This window comes from Perna viridis, chromosome 5, assembly GCF_037379345.1.
Source record: "Perna viridis isolate PV_CMFRI_1.1 ecotype Kerala chromosome 5, ASM3737934v1, whole genome shotgun sequence".
Classification (NCBI taxonomy): Eukaryota; Metazoa; Mollusca; class Bivalvia; order Mytilida; family Mytilidae; genus Perna; species Perna viridis.
The window spans coordinates 19,491,995-19,512,524 of record NC_142449.1 but is presented as its reverse complement, the minus strand read 5'-3'; the positions used below and the strand labels follow the sequence as shown (position 1 = coordinate 19,512,524).

Below are 20,530 nucleotides of genomic sequence, written 5' to 3'. Positions count from 1 at the left end.
TTCAGTATTGTTAAATAATAAATGAGAGCAATAGATTTCATTAGAACTTGGTCCTTTAAGTAAGTATTTATCTGATCTTTAATTATATAATGGAATCACTGTTGATAATATAATTAAAATTTCACGAGTTTACAGATTCTAACTCTAACACATTTTCATGTTTATACAGATAATTATTGATAGCTTATGTTTAATATATATGTATTTTTATATATGATATAGTCTCTTGTAAATCTTTTTACAGTGGCTTTTGTGTGTTTTATGGAAATTTTTATTCAATATTTAGAGGTGAGACTTAAATAAAGTATTTGTCTTGTCTAGGTTTTGGTGGTTTGAGATATACATTTTTATTACCTTTCAAGTCTCAAAATTTATTTGTATTTGTTACATATAATAGAAACATGTTTTCCTAAATTAATGATATTATGTCGCAGAGAACTATTTGATTTAATCTTTTGTGCAGTCAGTAAATGCTAATAATTTATCTTACCATACAAAACATTTAAGGTTTGATTTTTGGGTAAATGAGGAACCATTCAGAGCTCTACCCAATACCTGGAAATATATCAATTAAAGAACCTTAGTGAGTGCACTCACATACCACCACACGTCCCCATGTTGGATACTCAAGTAAATTTGTTTGTAAGAGAAAAAAATGTAGAAGGACCCCGATAAAAAAGTAATAAGAGTGTTTTTTAGGCTTTAGACCTTTTTCTTCTAACTAAATTCTGTTACTTTACTCAGAATGGTAGTTTCAAACTCCAGACTGTGATTTCTTTGTGTTTCAGTTAATCCAAAGTAAATATCATTGTAGCAGAACAAAACGTACCCTTGACCTGTAACTTATCATGGTGAACTTGTATACGAAAAACCATGTCAATATCTAAAAGCGTTTACAAAAAAAGTCTGGAAAACTGATGATGGACTGACGGACAGGTCAAAAACATTATACCCGTCGGAACTTTGTTGTGTGGGGTATAATTACACATATACAAGGTCGATTATTTGAAATTTGTTCATTAACTTATTGCTTTGTCATTTATTCACAGCCTTTAAGGATTATTTCAAGATCTATTCATGGAAAAACTGTCATTAGAAAATGATCAATAAATGGATTCTAGATGTTTATCTTAACCTTTGTGATGTTTATTGTTATTCTGTATTTTCTCCCTCTTCAATAAAACATTTATAATTTTTCATCATACATGAAATATTAAAATGTTATATGAGATAATTACCAAAATAAGAAACTCAATGGTTTGTGGATCAGCATCTTCTACAACATCAGCCAGTAATGAGACGAGAGCTTTTCCTTCCATCACACCTCTTACAACATTGCATATACTAACTTGTATGTAAGTCTCATTCAAACTGAAATAAGAATAGATGACTAAAATTGGTGGTGTACTAAACACTGAAATTAATATTTAGAGTTTTTACTGTTGTTCACCTGGTTAATTGATAGTTGTGATAGTTAAAGAAATGATTTCTGATAAAAAAAGTACAAAATCACAAATTTTGAAACCTTTTCATTAATGGAAATTCATCATTTTGACTTAATTAGTATTGACCAACCTGTCTCCTTTTGTGGCAATTTCATCTTCTAATTCACTTCTGTAGATCATTGTTAGATCCTGTCGTAAGTTATCCTCTATCAATACGTCTACTATACCCTACAGTTTAAATAATGCTAACATTATCAAAGTTTGAAAACTAATTCTTTTATGACAACTCTATAAATAAATGGGGCCAGCTGCAGCCTGCCCAGTGGTGTAAGGGTTTCATAAACAAATGGGTTCAGTTTGCAGCCTACCCAGTCGTGTGAGGGTTTTATACAATAGCGGGGCCAGCTGCAGCCTGCCCAGTAGTGTGGGGGTTTCCCTGTTGTTCACCGAATACCCATGGGTTGCCTTGAGCTGACATTTTTGATCCTGGTGGGGTTGTTGTCTCTTTTGATATATTAACCATATCCATTCTCAATATAATTATTTTCTAATTCAAGAGACCAATACAAGAATCATACTACGTAACAAAGGAGGGTATGGAATAGTGGCACAATAGGATTCCAGATCTGGAAATCATGGATAAGTTTCAATTAGAAAATAAGTAAGAATGGATAACATGACTGATTATTAAATTTCAGCTTTGCGGAAAGACAAAAAAAATTTTCCAATCTCATAATAAACTATTTTCAAAGGGAACAATTATACCCTAAGTATCAATCCAATATCAGCCCAATTTGTGAAGCAATTTCATAATCTTTAGCAAATGATATACTCTTATTACAGGACCATAATGGGATGTTTCTACATGCATATTAAAGTCATGATGTTTTATCATACTAACCCTAAACCCATTCCTCCTGCATGCTTCAGCTCTCTCGTATGGTGTGAGCATAGCAGGAGGATCCTCATGCTGTATACCTTGTAAACTCTGACAACCATGGTGGTATCCTTTCAACCTAGCATTATCTACACTAATGAACACAGGACTATCAACCTGTAATACACCAACAATAAGTGGAATTATTGGGAAAATTAGAAGGATCTATTGTCCATTATTAAAGCAAAACAATGGACACCTAGTGCTAATTACTGGTAGAAATGTGTCCATGTAACACAATTGCATCATAATCCCAAAGGTTTTAAGAATTGTTACTAAAGATGTTAATTTGTGACAAATGTCAAAGTCACATTTCAAATTGTTCCAACAAACTGTTGTAAAAATTTATTTGAAAGAAAGTCAAAACCTCAAAAAAAGCAAACGATAAGTAAACAGCAAACAGGAAGTTGATTTGGAACCATTCAATTGTTTTACACACCTCAGTCATGCATAATCAACATGCCAAATCTTAAATTGAGGAAGGGTTGCTGAGATATCTGTTATGAAAAATCATGGGACAGATATACACAAGTACATAGGGACGACAATAAAAACTCCATGCTTTCAATGTCTAAATACAAACATATATGTAAGATTGATGTTATTTGGTTCTACTTACTTTTACAATAAGATCTGATGTGTGCTTGAACATAGCATATGCTTGTGTGTAGGCCTCTTGGTAAAAGTAGAAAATTCCTAAGTCATAGTACAGCTGCAACAGAAAGCAAAATAGCTGTACTTTTAAAAGATGGGTAGAAAAGGACTTGCCGATTATAATGCTAACATCACATATCAGTTCCTATTAGGAAGAAATGTAAAACATGTCAGAAAAATGGTAATCATGCAAGCTGCCATTGAACATGAATTATTTCATAGTTTTCCTTTCCTTTTTCGTCTACCATGGACTTGACTTGTTATAAGCAACTCGGCGGGTGTTTCTAGAAGAGCAGAGAATGCATATCCTACTGGTGCACTGGTCCATGCTGACAGTCTTTATTTGAGCCTGAGTTGGTCATTAAGTTTTGTTGCTATGTCTATGTATGTATTGTTTTGGTTATTTAATGTTCTTTGTTGTCTGTTTTCCATGTCTGGTCTTTGTCCCTGGATTACATTCTTTTGATTTCCCCTCAAAACTTGGTTCCCTTGATTACTCTTTGATATTGTAGTGGCGAAACAATTATGTTTTAAAAATGACAACAAAATGTATCATTGTAAACTTCATACATTTTTAGAAAAATCTCTTGCCAAAACCATTCTCTAAGAAAAATGAAGCCAAGAATATCAATAAAATTAAGTTTGAAGACATTTATTACTTGACAGTGGTATTCCTGTGGTGAGACTTGTACACTACTCTCCCACATGACACTAAGATTCTCATTATTGTCTGTAGGTACTGGGAAACAGTCATAAACAGGAAGTTTCAGGACACGCCCACATTGGATGCACTTCTCTAAATTTTCTACAGCTACTGTTGTGGACTCCTTCAACTATTGAAAAAAATATCATTCTCTTAAAAAAAGAGTAAGTTTCATTTTTGCTACAATAATCTGGATTGCTCATTTTTTATTCTATCAGTTTGTGTTTCATATCCCATAGGAATATAACAACTGTTAACAGATTCCTTATAAATAACATGTAATGTTTAATGTGTTGTAAAAATTCACAAAGACATTTACTTTTTGTCTACATAAATATACTTAAAAAGAGTGAACACATTAGTACCACTACTTAGTATTTTTTTTATGTAGCAAATAAAATTGAAAAGTATACATCCAGCTGGTATCAGAAGAACAACCCAATAACTTCAAAAGTTGTTTTACACGAAACCCAAATGATCAACGGAAGAAATGCATTACTCCATCAATCTACTTACATTTCTCATGATGACTTCATTTAATGCATTGTAGGCTACTGCTGGATCCATCTGCCCTTGACTGAAATAGATTAAATCAGAGAGTTAAACATTTTTTATCAATAATATTTTTCCACTATCTACAGGTAAAAAGTTCTCAAACTGCTGCAAATCTTAATTTCTGTACAAAAAAACTTGCAAAAATTAGTCTTTGATATATCAAATTGTTGGAGATTTTTTATTGTATTATCTTTCTTGTCAATACATGTACACTTTCAGATAAAATTCTTTTGTCTATTATAAAGTCCTTTCATACTCATACGATATGATGTTTTGTCTTTTTTCTTTTAAATGTGAAGGAAATACACACATGAGAAAAGTTGTAAAGAAATCAACACAGCCCACATTACCTTTTATTAGTTATGAATGTAGCAAGTATAAAACATATGCTTTTTTTCTTAATTAGGCCTTAGACCCGAGCTAACATTTCACATTTCTCTAATACACAACAAATAAGGAACCATGAATACCATGTCATTTATGAGCAATTACTGGATGTAACATTTTTGACCAAATTAAATACATCTAAGTGTGATAAAACATGGTTATTAACTCATTGGGATTTGACGATGAATGGAAAATCTAAATGTATTCATTTTATATGAGGCTGCTTTTGCAGCATAGTATGTAAAATTTCAAAAGGATTCAATCATACATATACACATATATAAACTTTTGTCACAATACATCAGTTTACTACCTAGTACCTTTTAAATGCACAGAATAGAATTTGAATTTACACGACAATGTTCATAATACGAAATGTGAGATATAGGTAATTGTACAATTTGATATGAGGAATCCTCTACCATGATGATGATGAATCCATCACCAAAAGATACACAATAAAAATCTGGACATTACACATGGAATAAAACAATCATTGTTCAATTATTACCTGATTTATATATCAGGTATAAACTGTAAAATTAAAGAGAAAGTGTAGTCTCAACTGACTGTACAAAGATACAGTACATAACGAGGCATACCATGACTGACAAAATGATGGACCAAATTTAGAGCGGTTCTTAATTGTTTCTGTAAGAGATTTTTTGTTGATTTTTTTTATATTGTAAGTAGTAAGCTCTTCCACTTCAAATGCAGAAAAAAAAATATAAAAATATCTTCAAAGACTGAAAAACGTGACTATGTAGTCTCTACTGACCATACAAAGGTAGAGTACCATGACTGAACACTGACATAGTGATGTGCCACTGAGTGGTTCTAAACTGCTTCTGTATGAGATCTTTTGTTACTTTCTTTAATATTGTGAATGGTAACCTCTACCACTTTAAATGAAGAGAAATACATTAAAATATTTTCAACAACTAAAAAGATATTTATTGCCACTGTAACAGTGATACACCATCATGTCAGTGATTAGTCACGGTATGTCTCTTTCTGTAGTGTAGATATGTCAATGTACTGTGAAAGTCATTTCATTGCTGCATATCAATTTTGGTGGTTTGTCAAAATTTTGTCAGTAGAGGAGTATTTATTCTTATTTAAAAAGTTATTTCACAGTAAATTCCACAATCGTGCTCTGTGCACCACTTTTAATTCAGAACAATGGAAAAGACAAAGGATAGATTGTCGATCAAACTTAAAATCTATGTTTTCAACTTTGCCATTGAGATGTGGAGATGCGCAAAGCAGTGTCCAAAAATACAATATAGTGAAAAATCACTAGTTCCTCATTGGTACATGATGCACTTGAAAAGCCTTCCTAGTGAAAACATTACATTATTTTTCTTTGTATCCTAATTACTTACACTTGAACAAATGACTTGATTGGTCTTCTTGGAAAGCTATCTCTAACTACTGCTAATAATGCCCTAAATACAAACATAATGTGGTAACAGAGTTGAATATCAATTATATTACTACTTATTTAACCAAACTCAAAATTTATAAACCATGTAAGGTTTAGCAATGACTTATTTCTATATATGAACATGCGAGAAGTTTTTAAATAATTTAAAAGTTACTGTTTATTAACAGTGATCTTATATACATAATATATCTGCTGCCTATACTTTCACGTTTATTTTTACAAACCTGATGCCTAGTTACATGTATTTAAAGCTGGCAAAAATTCAAGGTAAATCAGAACAGGACTAGTAATTTCAAAATAATACTTAAATAAGTTGTTTAAATTTTAAAATATTCAACTTTATTTAGTCAGTATCGCTATTATATGCACAAATACTGTAAAACTCCAAGTGACATTACCATCTATGAAACAGCTGTAATGCAAACAGTCCTTCTTCATTGACATTGTCATAATCTGACACTGATGTCTTTATCTCCTCAATGTCACCCTCTAATGTCAACTTCATCAGTTCATTGATAAGGATCTGTAGTAATGCTAATGGGATGCTGTTTAGTACAAATGGAATCATAACTATTAGTATTTCTTATATAACATTTCATGTTCTTCCAAATTCTCAATTCATGTTTACAACAAAACATTGTTCACTTTTGACCTAATTAAATGTGTAAGCATATTTTATTTGTAAATTAATTAACGACATAAGTTATACAAACTTACATTGTCTACTTCAAATCTGTTTATTTCGATGTTCATGCATATTTTTTATCGTTTAAAATGCAAATGCATGAGACTTGGCAAAATTTTGAAAGGTTAAAGACAAAAACAACTGATCAAAGAAAAATGATGTTAAATCAGCTTCAAAGTGAGTGAGTCTCATGCAGAATGAACTAATACTCGAAACAGATGAAATCAGCAGAAATCAGCTGTAAGGTCTACATACAAATGTATAAGTAATTTTTAATCTGAAATGTATGTATAATTGCCAATAGTGATCTTTATAAAGGTCCTATTAATGCTTACCACATATAACACATTACCAGAACTTACTTTTTCAGCATCAGATTAAGATTCCAATTTAAATGTGCAGCAACTTTCAGGGCAAGAAGCTTTAGTGCTATCACTTTCTTACTCTCTTTGACAACAAGTTTATCTAAAAATAGATTTGAAGATACATGAATGGATGCAAGACAATATCAAACACAGGGACTTTCTTCCACAATTGATATGCAGCCACCTAACAGAACCACTGTGAAATGTATCAGTACTTGCTAGTGGCTTAACACCATATTAATATTAAGTGTTTGAACTTATGTCTACATCAACCTTAGTAAAATACCCATATTGCCAAATTTCAAAACAGGACATATCTTTCCGATCCATCAATGAAATAATGTACATGCATGTATTGAATATGCATGTATTTATATTCACATTATGTACTCATTTTTACATTTTTGTACATTGTAAGATGTTACTTTGACTTTATTAATGTAACTATTATCAGACCATTGTTAACATTTTAAACTCATTATAAAGCTTCATTCTAAATAAATTGGTTAAAATAACTGCTTTAGTGGTTTACTTTTGATTCCCACTGAATCTTCCAACCAGTCTTTGCTAATTGATACTTTACAGAATATAAAGATAATACTGTACATGCAGAAATTTATTTTAGGTAAAGTGGTTCAAGTCATTCAAGCATTGAACATGTAAATACTTTTCATGGATGATATACATAAGCCCTTTCCAAAACCTATAAATAACCTTCAGAAGTACAATGTTTCATGGTCTACTGACCCAGTACTTTTTCAACAGATTAGAAGATTTACATTAAGAAGTACTTAATGTGTTAAAAGGCAAACTATTCAGGAATATATTATTGCACCTAAACTTCCTAGGCTTACTAACCACATTCCAAATGAACTTTGAATGAAGTTCATTAATTAAGAATCAATAAATGGGTTTCCATAAAGGACTAGTTTCATGTCAAAGGTTTAGTGTAACAGAGACAGATGAAATACTGTGATGGCCCAAGGCAAGGCTGAGGGCTTTACCCCATTGTAGCAGTCTTCAAAGGGTCATTATTACAATTTGAAGGCAATTAACTAGTCTATAATAAAAACATAATAGTTGATACATATTTGATAATACAATGTACTTAAGTTATTTTTAAAACACTTGGTAGATTATTGGTGAAAACAAATAATTTGGTAATCACAACAATTGTACATGAATCATCCTTTTTTAAGTTTGGTGACCCCATTTTTTCCATAAACATGAACCATGTGAGGCATGTCGGATAAAGTGTTCTATATTCAAACATCTACTGACAATGTCTTTCTTTACCTTATGAGAAATCAGTATTTTCCCTAATATGTATAAATAATATCAAATAAGTAACTATATCAGCTTAGTTTATATTTAACAAAGTCTAAAAAGACTCCAGTGATATGTTAACTTAAGCATTTTTAAAATGAAATTTTAAGATTCAGTCATTTACCTGTTACTATAAGAAAAATGAGAAAATCCATAGAGCTGATGGATTAACCATAGACAGATCCAAGGGGCCACCTGTCTTTATGAAATTCAAAACAGTGAGACTTCATTCCTTGCATTGCATATGGTAGAACCTCTCGGTGATGGATTTGGCTTCCTCTTTCAATAGTTTTGAGTACTACTTGTAATATTTTGATTATGATCTTCCTACATATTCGATTTTAATGCTGCTGATGAGAGGTCACTCCATGAAACATGTGTACAGCATATCAAAACTTACAATATATAAAACTGATATTTTTTGTATTTAAGAACCAATGGGTTGATACCACTGCTGTTGGACCTGAAATAAATCTGTAGGAGCCAAAGAAACTTTGACAAATAATTGTTACGAATGAAACGGCAGATGAAAAACAGAAGCAATGACGGACACCCCCATGAAGTTTTGCAGGATCAATTGTATTTTTCCAATCCAAGAGGATTCACATCTATAACTAACTGCCTTGAGGGACAACAATGCCTTTTTTGTTAAATAGTGTACCAGTAAATGTACAGAACTGGTACATGTGCATACAATTTGTGCACATGTAGGAAGGGTAAAAAAATCATGAAATTGTATGAAAAGATCTATACATACATGTAAGTGTTTATATCAATGTGTACTTGAATCCCTTTAAAGGTTTTTTTTATATGAATTACAGGTGAAAAAAGTTTAATATCATGTAATAATGTTCTGTCACATTTTTTATGACGCATATATGTACTTCAATTTTTAGTAGTAATTACAAGCCTTAAACATGCGACACCATAGGAAATTCAAACAAAATCTAATCAAAAGACCACGTCATAACTGACATTCAGGTTTAAAAGCTAACAGAAACTTAATATGTATAAAAACTTGTCAGTATCTATAGAAGATTCCTTGTGTTGTACAATATAGTTATAAACATAAATACTTTTGTCACCGATAGATATCCCATGGTAAAGAATGTTTGTTTCAATAATATGTGATTTAAATCCTATTATATTGATGCATAAAAGAAAATATTGAGATCATCTTCATAACATATTATCATCCTTTGAAACTAATTTTAACATAATATATGATGAACGTAGTTTAAAGAATAATCAAGGGAACCAAGATTATAGCAGTAATCATAAGAATGTAATCCAGGGACAAAGACCAGATATGTAAAACAGACATGCACAACAAAAAACATTGAGTTACTAAAATCATACATACAAAGTAACAAAAGCAAATGAGCAACTTTAAAAGAATGACAGTACAATTCATACCAGTAAAGCTCAAATATTTTTGTCATTTGTAAAGTCCATGATACAGTGCGAGCCACATGCCCTTAGCCTAGACCACATTAATAGCTTTATTTCTTCAATATTCATTGAAAAATAGTTTAATTACACCATAAAAAGTATCTGGATTTACAATAGGGACAAATGAAATGAATATTCTTCAGAAGGCAGCATTCACAACATTTATCAATGTAGTCAGATAAGACATCTTATAAGGTTGTCTTTTAACTATCATCGGACAAAAATAATAAAGACTAATTCATCAACTAACAACCAATTTCAAAAAACTGAAAAAAATGACATAAGGTAAAATCTGCTGACATTCTGAAAAAAAAACACCAAGAAATTCAAACAATTACATGTAAGATCTACCAAAATACAGGTGTCTGATTAAAAGGTTGCTATTCTCTGATTCTAATAATATTTAGTGAATTGAAACTCATTTTACAAAACAACTTGAAATAAATTAAAAATCTCCTCAATTCAATTTTTAAACATTTATATAAACAGCTAAACATTATAATTGATTACCCCCAAATCTAACTCAAAACACCTTTATAAATGCATACAACACAAACAGAATGAAAGTTCTAAATAAAAATGTTTCATCATAAAACAGACATTCAGTAAGTTGACCTTACACCAATAACCCAAATAAATGACTTTTAAATTCTGTCTGTCAATGAATGAAAATAAATTAAATCACTGTAGGTTCCTGATAAAGAAATCTTTTTGATAAATTAAACAAGTTCAATGTTCATAAAAAAGTGAATATACATTTTTGTCATAACAATAAGTGCATTGTTCCATAACACACAATGTAATATTTTTAAATTGTGTCAATGTCTCAAATCTGTGTACACTAAATACACATCACATTGTACATGTATTCTGCACATTACAGTATGTTGCATTCATTGTTTATAATGTAGAAATGGTCTTTTTGCTCAGGCTACATTTCATAGAAGATATACATTTATATTATGTATCAATTAAATAACCAGCTAAAATAATATCAACAAAATGCTGTGTATACATGTACATCAAATTAAAGTTTTTGGCATGTCAAGGATCAGACTTAATAATATAAATATTGGTTTTAAAACCAACAACAAATATCTTTATAAAAAAAATCAATTTTCTGTTTAAAGTGTCACCATGTAATATAAAATCTATTAAAGTACAAGTATGCCAATACAAACTGAAACACTAGAAATTTTGTCAATATTGTTTCTTATTAAGTGTAAGTGTTTCTAAGAATCATCAAAATAGGAAAAATCAGCAATATGCATGTCAAAACCCCACTGACCTGACAATGTAATATCACTCAAGAATACTTTCTCTATTTGAAAAGAACATTATTTTATCTCTGCATCACTTGCTTTGCAAAGAAATTTTAGAAAAATGATGTTTTTGATAGTTATCTGCCCTTGAAATGTTCATTTTCTGTGCATTTCAATGAAATTGTAACTCAATGTCCAGCATGAAATGAAAAATCTTGTCTGTTTTCCTTGATTCTGATGGTGCAAATAGTCAAAATACACTATCAAAATGATGTTTTTTTTTCATACCAAGTTTCACCCACTGCCTGATTCTTACAGGGACTGACACTTAAACAGTATACAATTACAAGCAAGTACACTGTTTACTTTTGTACTATGTACAATTTATACAATAACATGATATAAGATTTAGGCAAAAAAAATGTGTTTCCGGTAACGGCCTTCTCAAAATTAGGGTAGGTAGTTTTTTTTTGTTGTTTTTTTTTGGGGGGGGAGGGGGTGGGGGTGCAGATCATCAATACGGATAAGCCATAGTAGTCATAGGTGATTCAAGCTTAATCAAAGAACTATGATCAGTAAGTTTTTATCCTCAAAGTGCTGACATTTTGCAATTTTGATTGCAAATATTGAACTTGCACTGGTGTTAGCCATAGCGTTCTTACTACGATAATGGGTCTACACACCAGAGAGCAATTTAAATACAATAAAATACAAATCAACAGTGGAAAACACAGAAATTCTGGAATTTTTTTTTGCCAACGCCATAAAGTTAGGGTCAGTTGGGTAACCTTAGTCCACTATACGAAATTCTGTACTGAAGCTTTCATCAATAGGCCAAAAATAAAATATTCTTTGTTTCCCCAATCCCGACCGACCCGAAAAAATCGTCGCGACCCAAATAATTTTATTGCCAATTTTGTGTAGAAATTATTTTTGTAGTTGTTGTTAAAATCCATGCTGTGGTGCTCCTATAAAATGGAGGAGCCAAATACATAAGAAAGGGATGCTGTTCTTTAAAGCACATTTATTATCGACATAGATGAAAACGCATCAATGATGCGACTAGGCTTTTTCAGGTCTTTACCATATCCTCTAGATTGTTCGTAAATTTAAATATACACAGACACCATTCTGTCGGTTTCTGTTGCCGTTTATTCGGCTGGCAACTAGAAACAGTTGTTAACAATGGCGGAGATTTTCAAAGATGGAAATATTTGAACAGAACCATCCCACACTAGTCTCATAAAAGCAGACAGCGCAAACTTCTCCCCTGGTAGTGGGTGGTAAGGGGTTATTTTCGTGTATGTTCCGGGCATTTTTTATCTTACATGCATCCTGATTAGGATTGTTTATTTTTTTCCAATCTTGATAACTCATATGGTTGTGGTCTAAAATGTGTAACCTATACCCGCATCTGTACCAACTTTTCCCAGTACCCAAATATTGTTTTGCTAAAATATTCCTTCATACGCCACATTTAAGAACTGAAAATTGCATGAGATGTGGAAAAGTCCGTTTTAATTCATTTCTAATCAAGAACTTGATGTATATTTTTCTGATATCTCTTGTTTGATTGGTTTTGTTAAGTCTAAAATGGGTAACTGGAAGTTATCGTACCCAACTTTTTCTTGACTGTTTCTCACTAACCTATCCCAATTTTACGTTTTTCTAAAATTATTAAAGAGGTTAAAACTTCTCCTATAACGTTTTGAAAGATTTGATATTTAAAAAAAAAAAAGTAGTGATTGAGTTTGAATTCAATAATGTACCTAGCATCAATCTCCTTGCCAGCAAAGAATGGATATGATCTTATCCAGAATATATGAAAAACAAAATCTCATAAACAGAGTCTGATGATATTTTAATTTATGATCAATGAAAATTTTTATTATATTATGACGTTTTATTGTCAAATATGCAATACATTAGTACAGATAACAAAAATACCGGACTTTGATTTTGGGTACGGGAATTTCGGGTCTACACATTTTAGAACTTTTGAAATCAGAAAATCGAATAAAATCTATTTTCTCGACAAATGCTTTAAAAATCATTAATTCAAGCCTATCCATCATATCATTTTGCAAATGTGTACCAACTTCCAGCTAGAAATATCAAGTAATAATGAAGAAATTGGAAGATAAAACATGTTTCAGATCACTCGACACTGAGGGCATGCTATCTCATTTGTACTAAGTTTATCATAGTCCATTTTTTACAGATACATTTTTTAATCATGCATGTGACTTTCAAATTTCCACAAACTGAGGGATTTTATTTGCTTTTATTTTCCATGAACAGTGGAATGAATTATCATTCACCGTTCTTTAGTGCATGATACCCCCTTTACCAATCACTTGGTAGCATTTCAAAATAACTGCCATTTTTGGGCAGTATTTGAAAAATTATTTTATTTTCAATTAAATTTAGTACATGTAGGAAAACATGTTATCCTGAGTTGAACAGTGATTTTGAAAATTTGATTGGAGCAGCCATTTTCAAAAGTGCTGTTACTTTCCTGCTTTTATTTATATACATTTGCTTGATTTTCAACAATCCTTGGTTTTTGTAATAAACATGGTATCCTGAGTTGAATGATAATGGTGGTGGATAGGTTAATTATAAACCTTGTTTTACTTCAGTAACTGTTTTTTTTTCTGAATATTTGTGTAAAGTAAGCTATATAACTCAGTACTAAAGGGTATAGTTTTCTTTGCCTTCTGTGCAGCTTTTGGGGCAACAAACAAAGGGCAAGAAGGCCCTTAAAACACATCGTATTGTGTTACCAGTGTGCAGCGACTGCATTATTATTGGCAAAATACCACCTAAGAGAAATCCAATAATATAAATGATTTCAAAATATACATAAAGTTTTATTCGGTAAATCTGACATGAGGAAAATGATAAATTGATACACCATAAAACTTAAAATACTGGCCTATAATGCTGGTTTGTAATTCCTATTTATAAATGCCAAAAAAAGCAATTTCCAAAAAAATAAAATATTTTACCTACCTACCTACCCACATCTGACTTGCTAGGGTGAGGTTTGGGGAAACAAACAATTATTTACTTTTGGCTATATAGAAATTAAAATAGTTTTACAACTGAAACTTCTTAAAGATAAGTACAATGTACTGGAAGCATCCTTCATTATCCAATATCATAGACCCACAAGGCAGAGTCACCATATTAAGAAATACACATTACATGTACATGTAGATATAATTTAAATTACAGTTACTTCATGTTAAACAAGTCTGTCATACATGTATGCACAAATTGAAAATAAAGTACTCTTAGTCAATAATAGCTTAATATTTATAATCTACTTGAAAAATTCATTAGCAGTGATTTTGTTCCTTGTTTTAAAGCAGCCCCAACCCTTTATTTTTGGGAAATTTTTGCAATATATTCAACACATTGGGAAATATGGTACGGGGGACAGAAACGTGACATATGCCGATCCGGAATTGAAACCCAATACCAAAATGACAAAAACATACTCACAATATTCATTCCCAAAAACTTACCAAAAAAACATTCCCCAGAAGTGAACAAAGTACAGGTCAAGAAATCATGCCTCAAAGAACATTTCACAGGCTTCTTAATATGGTTTTCAAAAAATTATGCCTGACAATTGGGAATTTTCCTCCCTTTGGTAAATTTTTTTAACATTTTGGGAAAAGTCTCCTGGGAAAACAGTCGATAGTCGACTGCAATAAAAGGGTAACAAAATCAATGATTAGTATATACACACACTTGTACCAGCAACCTACAGGTAGATAAAAACATGGCAAAAGAATATGTGAGTGCACCACCCTCTGCCAAGAACATGAAAACCTACTTCACTTTTTCAAAAAAATTCAGTCTGATAACTATCATCTTTTCCTTATCAGGTCTTTCAATTTAATTTTACCATACTTCAATTTAAAAATGGCCTATTTGAAAAAAAAAAACCTCTTTCCAAACCACTGAAACACTTATAATTTTTTTAGGTTTACCAAAAATACAAATTAAATTTCTGTTAAAATGTGACCAAGGGAACTGATTTCATACATGTACATTTTTAACATTGTTTAACCAGATAAGGCTAAACCTAATACACATACAATGTATTGATTGTACAACTGTAAATAACCACCAATACATGTACATGCAGATTTTCATTATACATTTTTGTTCACTTCTATCAACCAAAATTTTACTTTCTCAACTCTTCACAGTGGAGTCACTCATGTCCTCCACTGTGACTCCACATAAGTAAAAACTAGGATAAAATTGCTCAATTTCTTTACTTTTCAGTATTTTTTATTCTGTCCATAACTGAAAAATGTTGTTAAACTGCTAGAACCATTAAATATGCTTTGGTCTAGAGACAGGAGTAGTAAACTACAAAAAAAATTTGGAAATGGTGACTTCTCTGTGGAGAGTGGAGACACTGTGATTCCACTCATAATATCTTCACTGTGGAGAGTGGAGACTGTGATTCCACTCATAATATCTCCACTAAGGAGAGTGGAGAAATTAAAATTTGTGTTGACAGTAGTGTACGTGTACATGTGTAAATCTTAATCATATTATTCAAATTAAAAACATAGTATACCTCCATCCTCAGACCTACAATCATTTTGACCATTAGGGGTAGTTGGTATCTCCCTGACTATAGCAGTGCTGGCAGCTAGGTGAGCCTCAGCTTGTTGTAAGAACTGTATTATCAATTGACAAGGTGAGGGATCTGTTAAAAAAGTACAAACAAAATTTATTCATGACCAATGTCACAACAATAAGATGGTGAGAATTGATTTGGTTCTTTAATGTCTATTATTTTTAAAAAAAAAAGATCTACATGTACATGTACATAACATGTTTGTATGTTTCGATGAAAATGTACATGTATATGCAATGGCACAGACCTGTAATTACAGGCCTATGGTAATGGTAAGGTAATTATAGTACAATTGTATGGTTTGCCAAATTGTTTCTTCTGTAATTAACATAAAAAGTTTTTTCCATTCCTTGGATTGTATCTCTAATCACAGAAGGATGAGAATATTTTGGTTGACAGTGAGGGGCATTGTTTAAAAAATTTAAATGAATTGACTCATAAGGCCAAAAAAAAAAATAATTTGCCTGTTTCCTGCTACCCTACATGTACCTACCCTAATTTGTTTATGTCTACCCTAAACATTTTAAGGCCATTTTGGCTCTAGCAGTGTCAAAGTCTAGATTGTTTCCCCATTAACTCAATATAAAATGTTTTTGAAAAATAAAATAATTGCCCTACCAACCTACTTTTTTTCTCTTGCTGGTAGTAGGAAACAAGACTATCATTTTTGGGGTCTAAATGTATTTCTAAATTGTTACGACAAAAAGTGATTTTACATGTGTACACAGTTTATGTTACTCTTAGAATGTTAGAAGTAATATTGCACTAAATTTCATGTCACTCAACATTTACAGCATAAATGTAAATCTAGGTGACTGCATACAACTATTGTAAACATGTATGATTCAGTCTTTGAAATTGAGACCAGCCCACCTGCCAATGCTTCTAAAAGTAGCAGCAGGCTTGCAGAAATTTCGCTTCCAAGCTAGTGTATCCTATATAAATTTCTTTTTAAGATTTTTATAGATTAAGGGTAGGGCCTTGTCTTAAATTTAGACTGCAGAGAAAGTACTTACAAATACATGTACACTAATATATATTTTTACATATTCCAAAATGCTCTATGACAACCTTGGAAGAAATGATGAAGTTGTGCTGAGGGTTCAATCCCTAGCTGAATATTAAAGGTTCCAAGCAGGTCTGACATGCATGATTTGAACAACTGGAAACTGAAGTGTAGCTTTATAATAAATAAATAAGTTTTATTTAGAGTCAGCATGAAATACATAATAATAAACATAAGCTCTTTTTACCTTTTGACAAACCAGCTTTTCATCCTCTCCTGGCATAGTAATTTGAAAAATCCATTTTTTGAGTAGCAGATCAATCACCCAACCACTACATACCAAATCAAAATAAAAAATAGGCTTTCATCAATAAGATTTCAAGCTCCTGTGGAATAATTTTTGAGTTGTCCTTTTCAATGCAATATGAATAAAAACACTTACTGACTTAGCTGCTTAGCATATACATGTAAATTTTAATTCTATATTGTATTTCTTACCTGGATTTGGTTGCTTTAAATGGTTATCCAGTTTATTTTCATCCAACAAAAATTCAAACCAGGAAACATTAGACATAGACATAGAGGAATTATTCCTCACCATTTGATCACTTGGCATAACGATATCTGACATGGTTTACTTTACTTTTAGCACAACCGGCAATGCAAAAATCACCTACTGAGAAAGGCAACTCCTCTCAAAGCTACTACAATTGACTCAAACCCATATTTCTCCAAATGGTATAGCATTCAAAAGAACTGAACACGTAATAATGGTATTTTTAGTTGCCGAATTCCGCACAACTTCGTTGACAAGCAAGCACTTTGTATAGAACAAGGGAGGTAAATCTTCAGCATATTTCCGGTACGGGATGAATAAAAGAAAAAACATTTCTGATTCGTGGTTGTGCGTTCTTAAATAGCATAAAGAAGGATTTATTTTATCATTTTATTACATATTTTTTAACTTAGTATAAGTATCTTGAATTTGAAAAAGAAATAAAGTTGACTGAAGCCAAAGTCGGAAAAAGTTTGTTGTAATATTTTACCTTTTTCCCATGACTCTCGAATAACAATTTTAGCAGTTGTATCACAGGGGCTCGTTTAGTTTGATCAAAGGGGCTCGCTCCCACTGGCTACATTGTATATACTAGTTGGTTGCATATTTGATAGCTTCTGCGTAGCTTCTTAATTTGATTAGTTATACTTTCAATGGGTGGTACAACATGTACTATCCATCACGTGTATGGATCTTAAAAGTACGGGCCAATGAATTGTTCCATATGTACAGTCATTGATAAAGCCGACTAATCATCTACACAATTTCAAGTCTGCCCCTTCTAACTTAGGCACCGGCCATTTCAATAGCGAGGGGTGTTTAGCTTTTTTTAAATTCTCCTTTTTATCACATTACACGTAGGCTAAGATACCTTCCCAAACACCCATTCTCCAAGTTCAATATGATTTTCAAATTCCCTTATACCTCCAATTTAACAACTCATTCGTCGCAAAAAAAGAGTAGTAGTATCATTATTGATACTTATGGGATTCTTTAAATGCATTAGAAAATACCATTATTATTATTATTTTAAATAATTGTTTAATATGTCATAATAATGGTATTTTCTAATTATTTTCCCTAGAAAGTCGCATAAATTCGACTCACGAATTGTTGCTCAACGGAAACGTCTGGAATGTGGTAGATCATCGATTTTCAGAAAGAAACCAATAAAACTTTTTTGATATAAGGATTTACCAAGAAAATGAAAAATGTAAATAAACTCATTGCCTGCAAGACGTTTTACATCCAATGTTTATTATCAGAGGTAGACGTAGAAAATAATAGCAGTGATAAAACCTATACTGCTACCACACTCTCCAAAGAAGAGATCGTGGAAAACCATAAATTTGTGCTATCCTCTTTTGGTCTCTCTACCAAGGACGATGATTGTGATTTACCGTCTATGTGCTGGATCCTTAAATTCCACAAGAATCCATCCAAACAACGTTTCATAGCTGGATCTGCAAAATGTACCACCAAACCTCTTTCAAAACTTTTAACTTCTATACTCACAACTGTCAAAGAGGGTCTGCAGTCCTACTACAACACTTGTTACACCCGAAATGGTATTAATTCAATGTGGATCTGAAAAATTCGAAAGATCTTTTGGAGACAATCAGTTCAAGACTATTATCTGAATATAATAGCGTTAAAACCTATGATTTTTCAACACTTTATACTTCTATTTCCCATACTCAGTTCAAATTCCGACTTAAAAACATTATACATCGTTGTTTTTTTTCAAACCATCCTCCAAATATACAGAGGCAGATGTTTACAAAATGTTGGAATTTTTAATCGACGTCCAGTGTGGTGGACGTGTTTTTCAACAAACGGTGGGCATTCCAATGGGAACAAATTATGCTCCTTTACTTGCTGACCTATTACTTCACTCTTATGGGGCTGAATTTATAGCTGATCTGAAAGAAAGAATATCGTTTAGCTAGATCCTTTAATCTCAGTTTCCGCTATATAGATGACGTATTATCTTTCAACAATCCTAATTTCGGGGATCTGCCCCAAAGAACTTGAGATAAAGGATACTACAGACATTGTGAAGTCAGCCTCATATCTTGACCTATACTTAGAAATCGATAGTAAAGGAAAACTATTGACCAAACTTTACGACAAACGTGATGACTTTTCATTCAGAATTGTCAACTTTCCTATCATCTGTGGCAACATCCCTTCAGCACCTGCCTATGGAGTGTTCATATCACAACTCATACATTATGCCAGAGCTTACCGAAACTATGCAGACTTTTTGTATCGCACTAGAACCCTAACAAATAGGCTTCTGGAACAGTGTTATGTTGCTACAAGATTGAAGTCATCATTACAGAGGTTTTATGGTCGTCATCATGAACTCGTGGATCGTTATGGTGTATCCATCTGCACCATGAAAACTGATTTATTCAACGGGGCATAGTTTTCCTTTCCTCGTTTGTCTATCCCGGACTTGACTTTTTACGAGCAACTCGGTGGGTGTTTCAAGAAAATTAGAGGACGCTTACCCTACCGGTGCACCTAGTTCATGCTCCCAGTTTTAAGTGGAGTCAGAGTTGCTCATTTGCTTTTGTTACTTTGTATGTATGATTTAGTTACTTTGTGTTCTTTGTTGTGTATGTCTGTTTTCCATGTCTGGTCTTTGTCCCTGGATTACATTCTTTTGATTACCGCTATCTATCCTTGGTTCCCTTGATTAATCTTGCCCAATATATATCCTATAAACAGGTTCATTATCATACAAAATGCCCTCTGTAAAAGGTTATAGTGGTAATCAAAAGAATGTAATCCAGGGACAAAGACCAGACATTGAATACACAAAAGAACATAAAGTAACTAAAATCTTATATACAAAGTAACAAAAGCAAATGAGCAACCCGTACTCCACTTAAAGGAACAAAGTGGACGGGTGAATGCGCTGTTCATTAGGCTGAATTTCTCAGTGGAAATTAAACCACTATCGGTCCTGTTTACCAATTTATCATCATCATAAGTTTTCATTAACAGTATGTCCAATCGAACTATTATCTACATGGTATGTACCTTAACTCTACCATCTGATAGGATATCGAA

The 20,530-nt window shown here is 32.0% G+C and overlaps 1 protein-coding gene across 3 annotated transcripts in view; it reads right to left on the bottom strand.

The window, feature by feature from the left end:
* Window positions 1-17,733, bottom strand: part of LOC148616416 (integrator complex subunit 8-like) — a 34,085-nt gene extending 16,352 nt beyond the window's left edge. For 2 of the 3 annotated variants that reach the window (XM_088583436.1, XM_088583439.1), the window contains exons 1-12: window positions 17,392-17,662; window positions 15,825-15,956; window positions 7,176-7,278; window positions 6,527-6,673; window positions 6,067-6,129; window positions 4,256-4,316; window positions 3,696-3,869; window positions 3,002-3,094; window positions 2,347-2,499; window positions 1,576-1,673; window positions 1,239-1,371; window positions 491-555 (exon numbers count right to left, since the gene is read on the bottom strand). In XM_088583436.1, the coding sequence (XP_088439562.1) occupies window positions 491-555; window positions 1,239-1,371; window positions 1,576-1,673; window positions 2,347-2,499; window positions 3,002-3,094; window positions 3,696-3,869; window positions 4,256-4,316; window positions 6,067-6,129; window positions 6,527-6,673; window positions 7,176-7,278; window positions 15,825-15,956; window positions 17,392-17,524 (1,355 nt within the window). In that variant the 5' untranslated portion in view covers window positions 17,525-17,662. Of the gene's footprint in view, window positions 1-490; window positions 556-1,238; window positions 1,372-1,575; window positions 1,674-2,346; window positions 2,500-3,001; window positions 3,095-3,695; window positions 3,870-4,255; window positions 4,317-6,066; window positions 6,130-6,526; window positions 6,674-7,175; window positions 7,279-15,824; window positions 15,957-17,391 lie in introns of all 3 variants that reach the window. The other variant, XM_088583437.1, reaches the window with a different exon arrangement.
* Window positions 17,734-20,530: the final 2,797 nt, after the last annotated feature.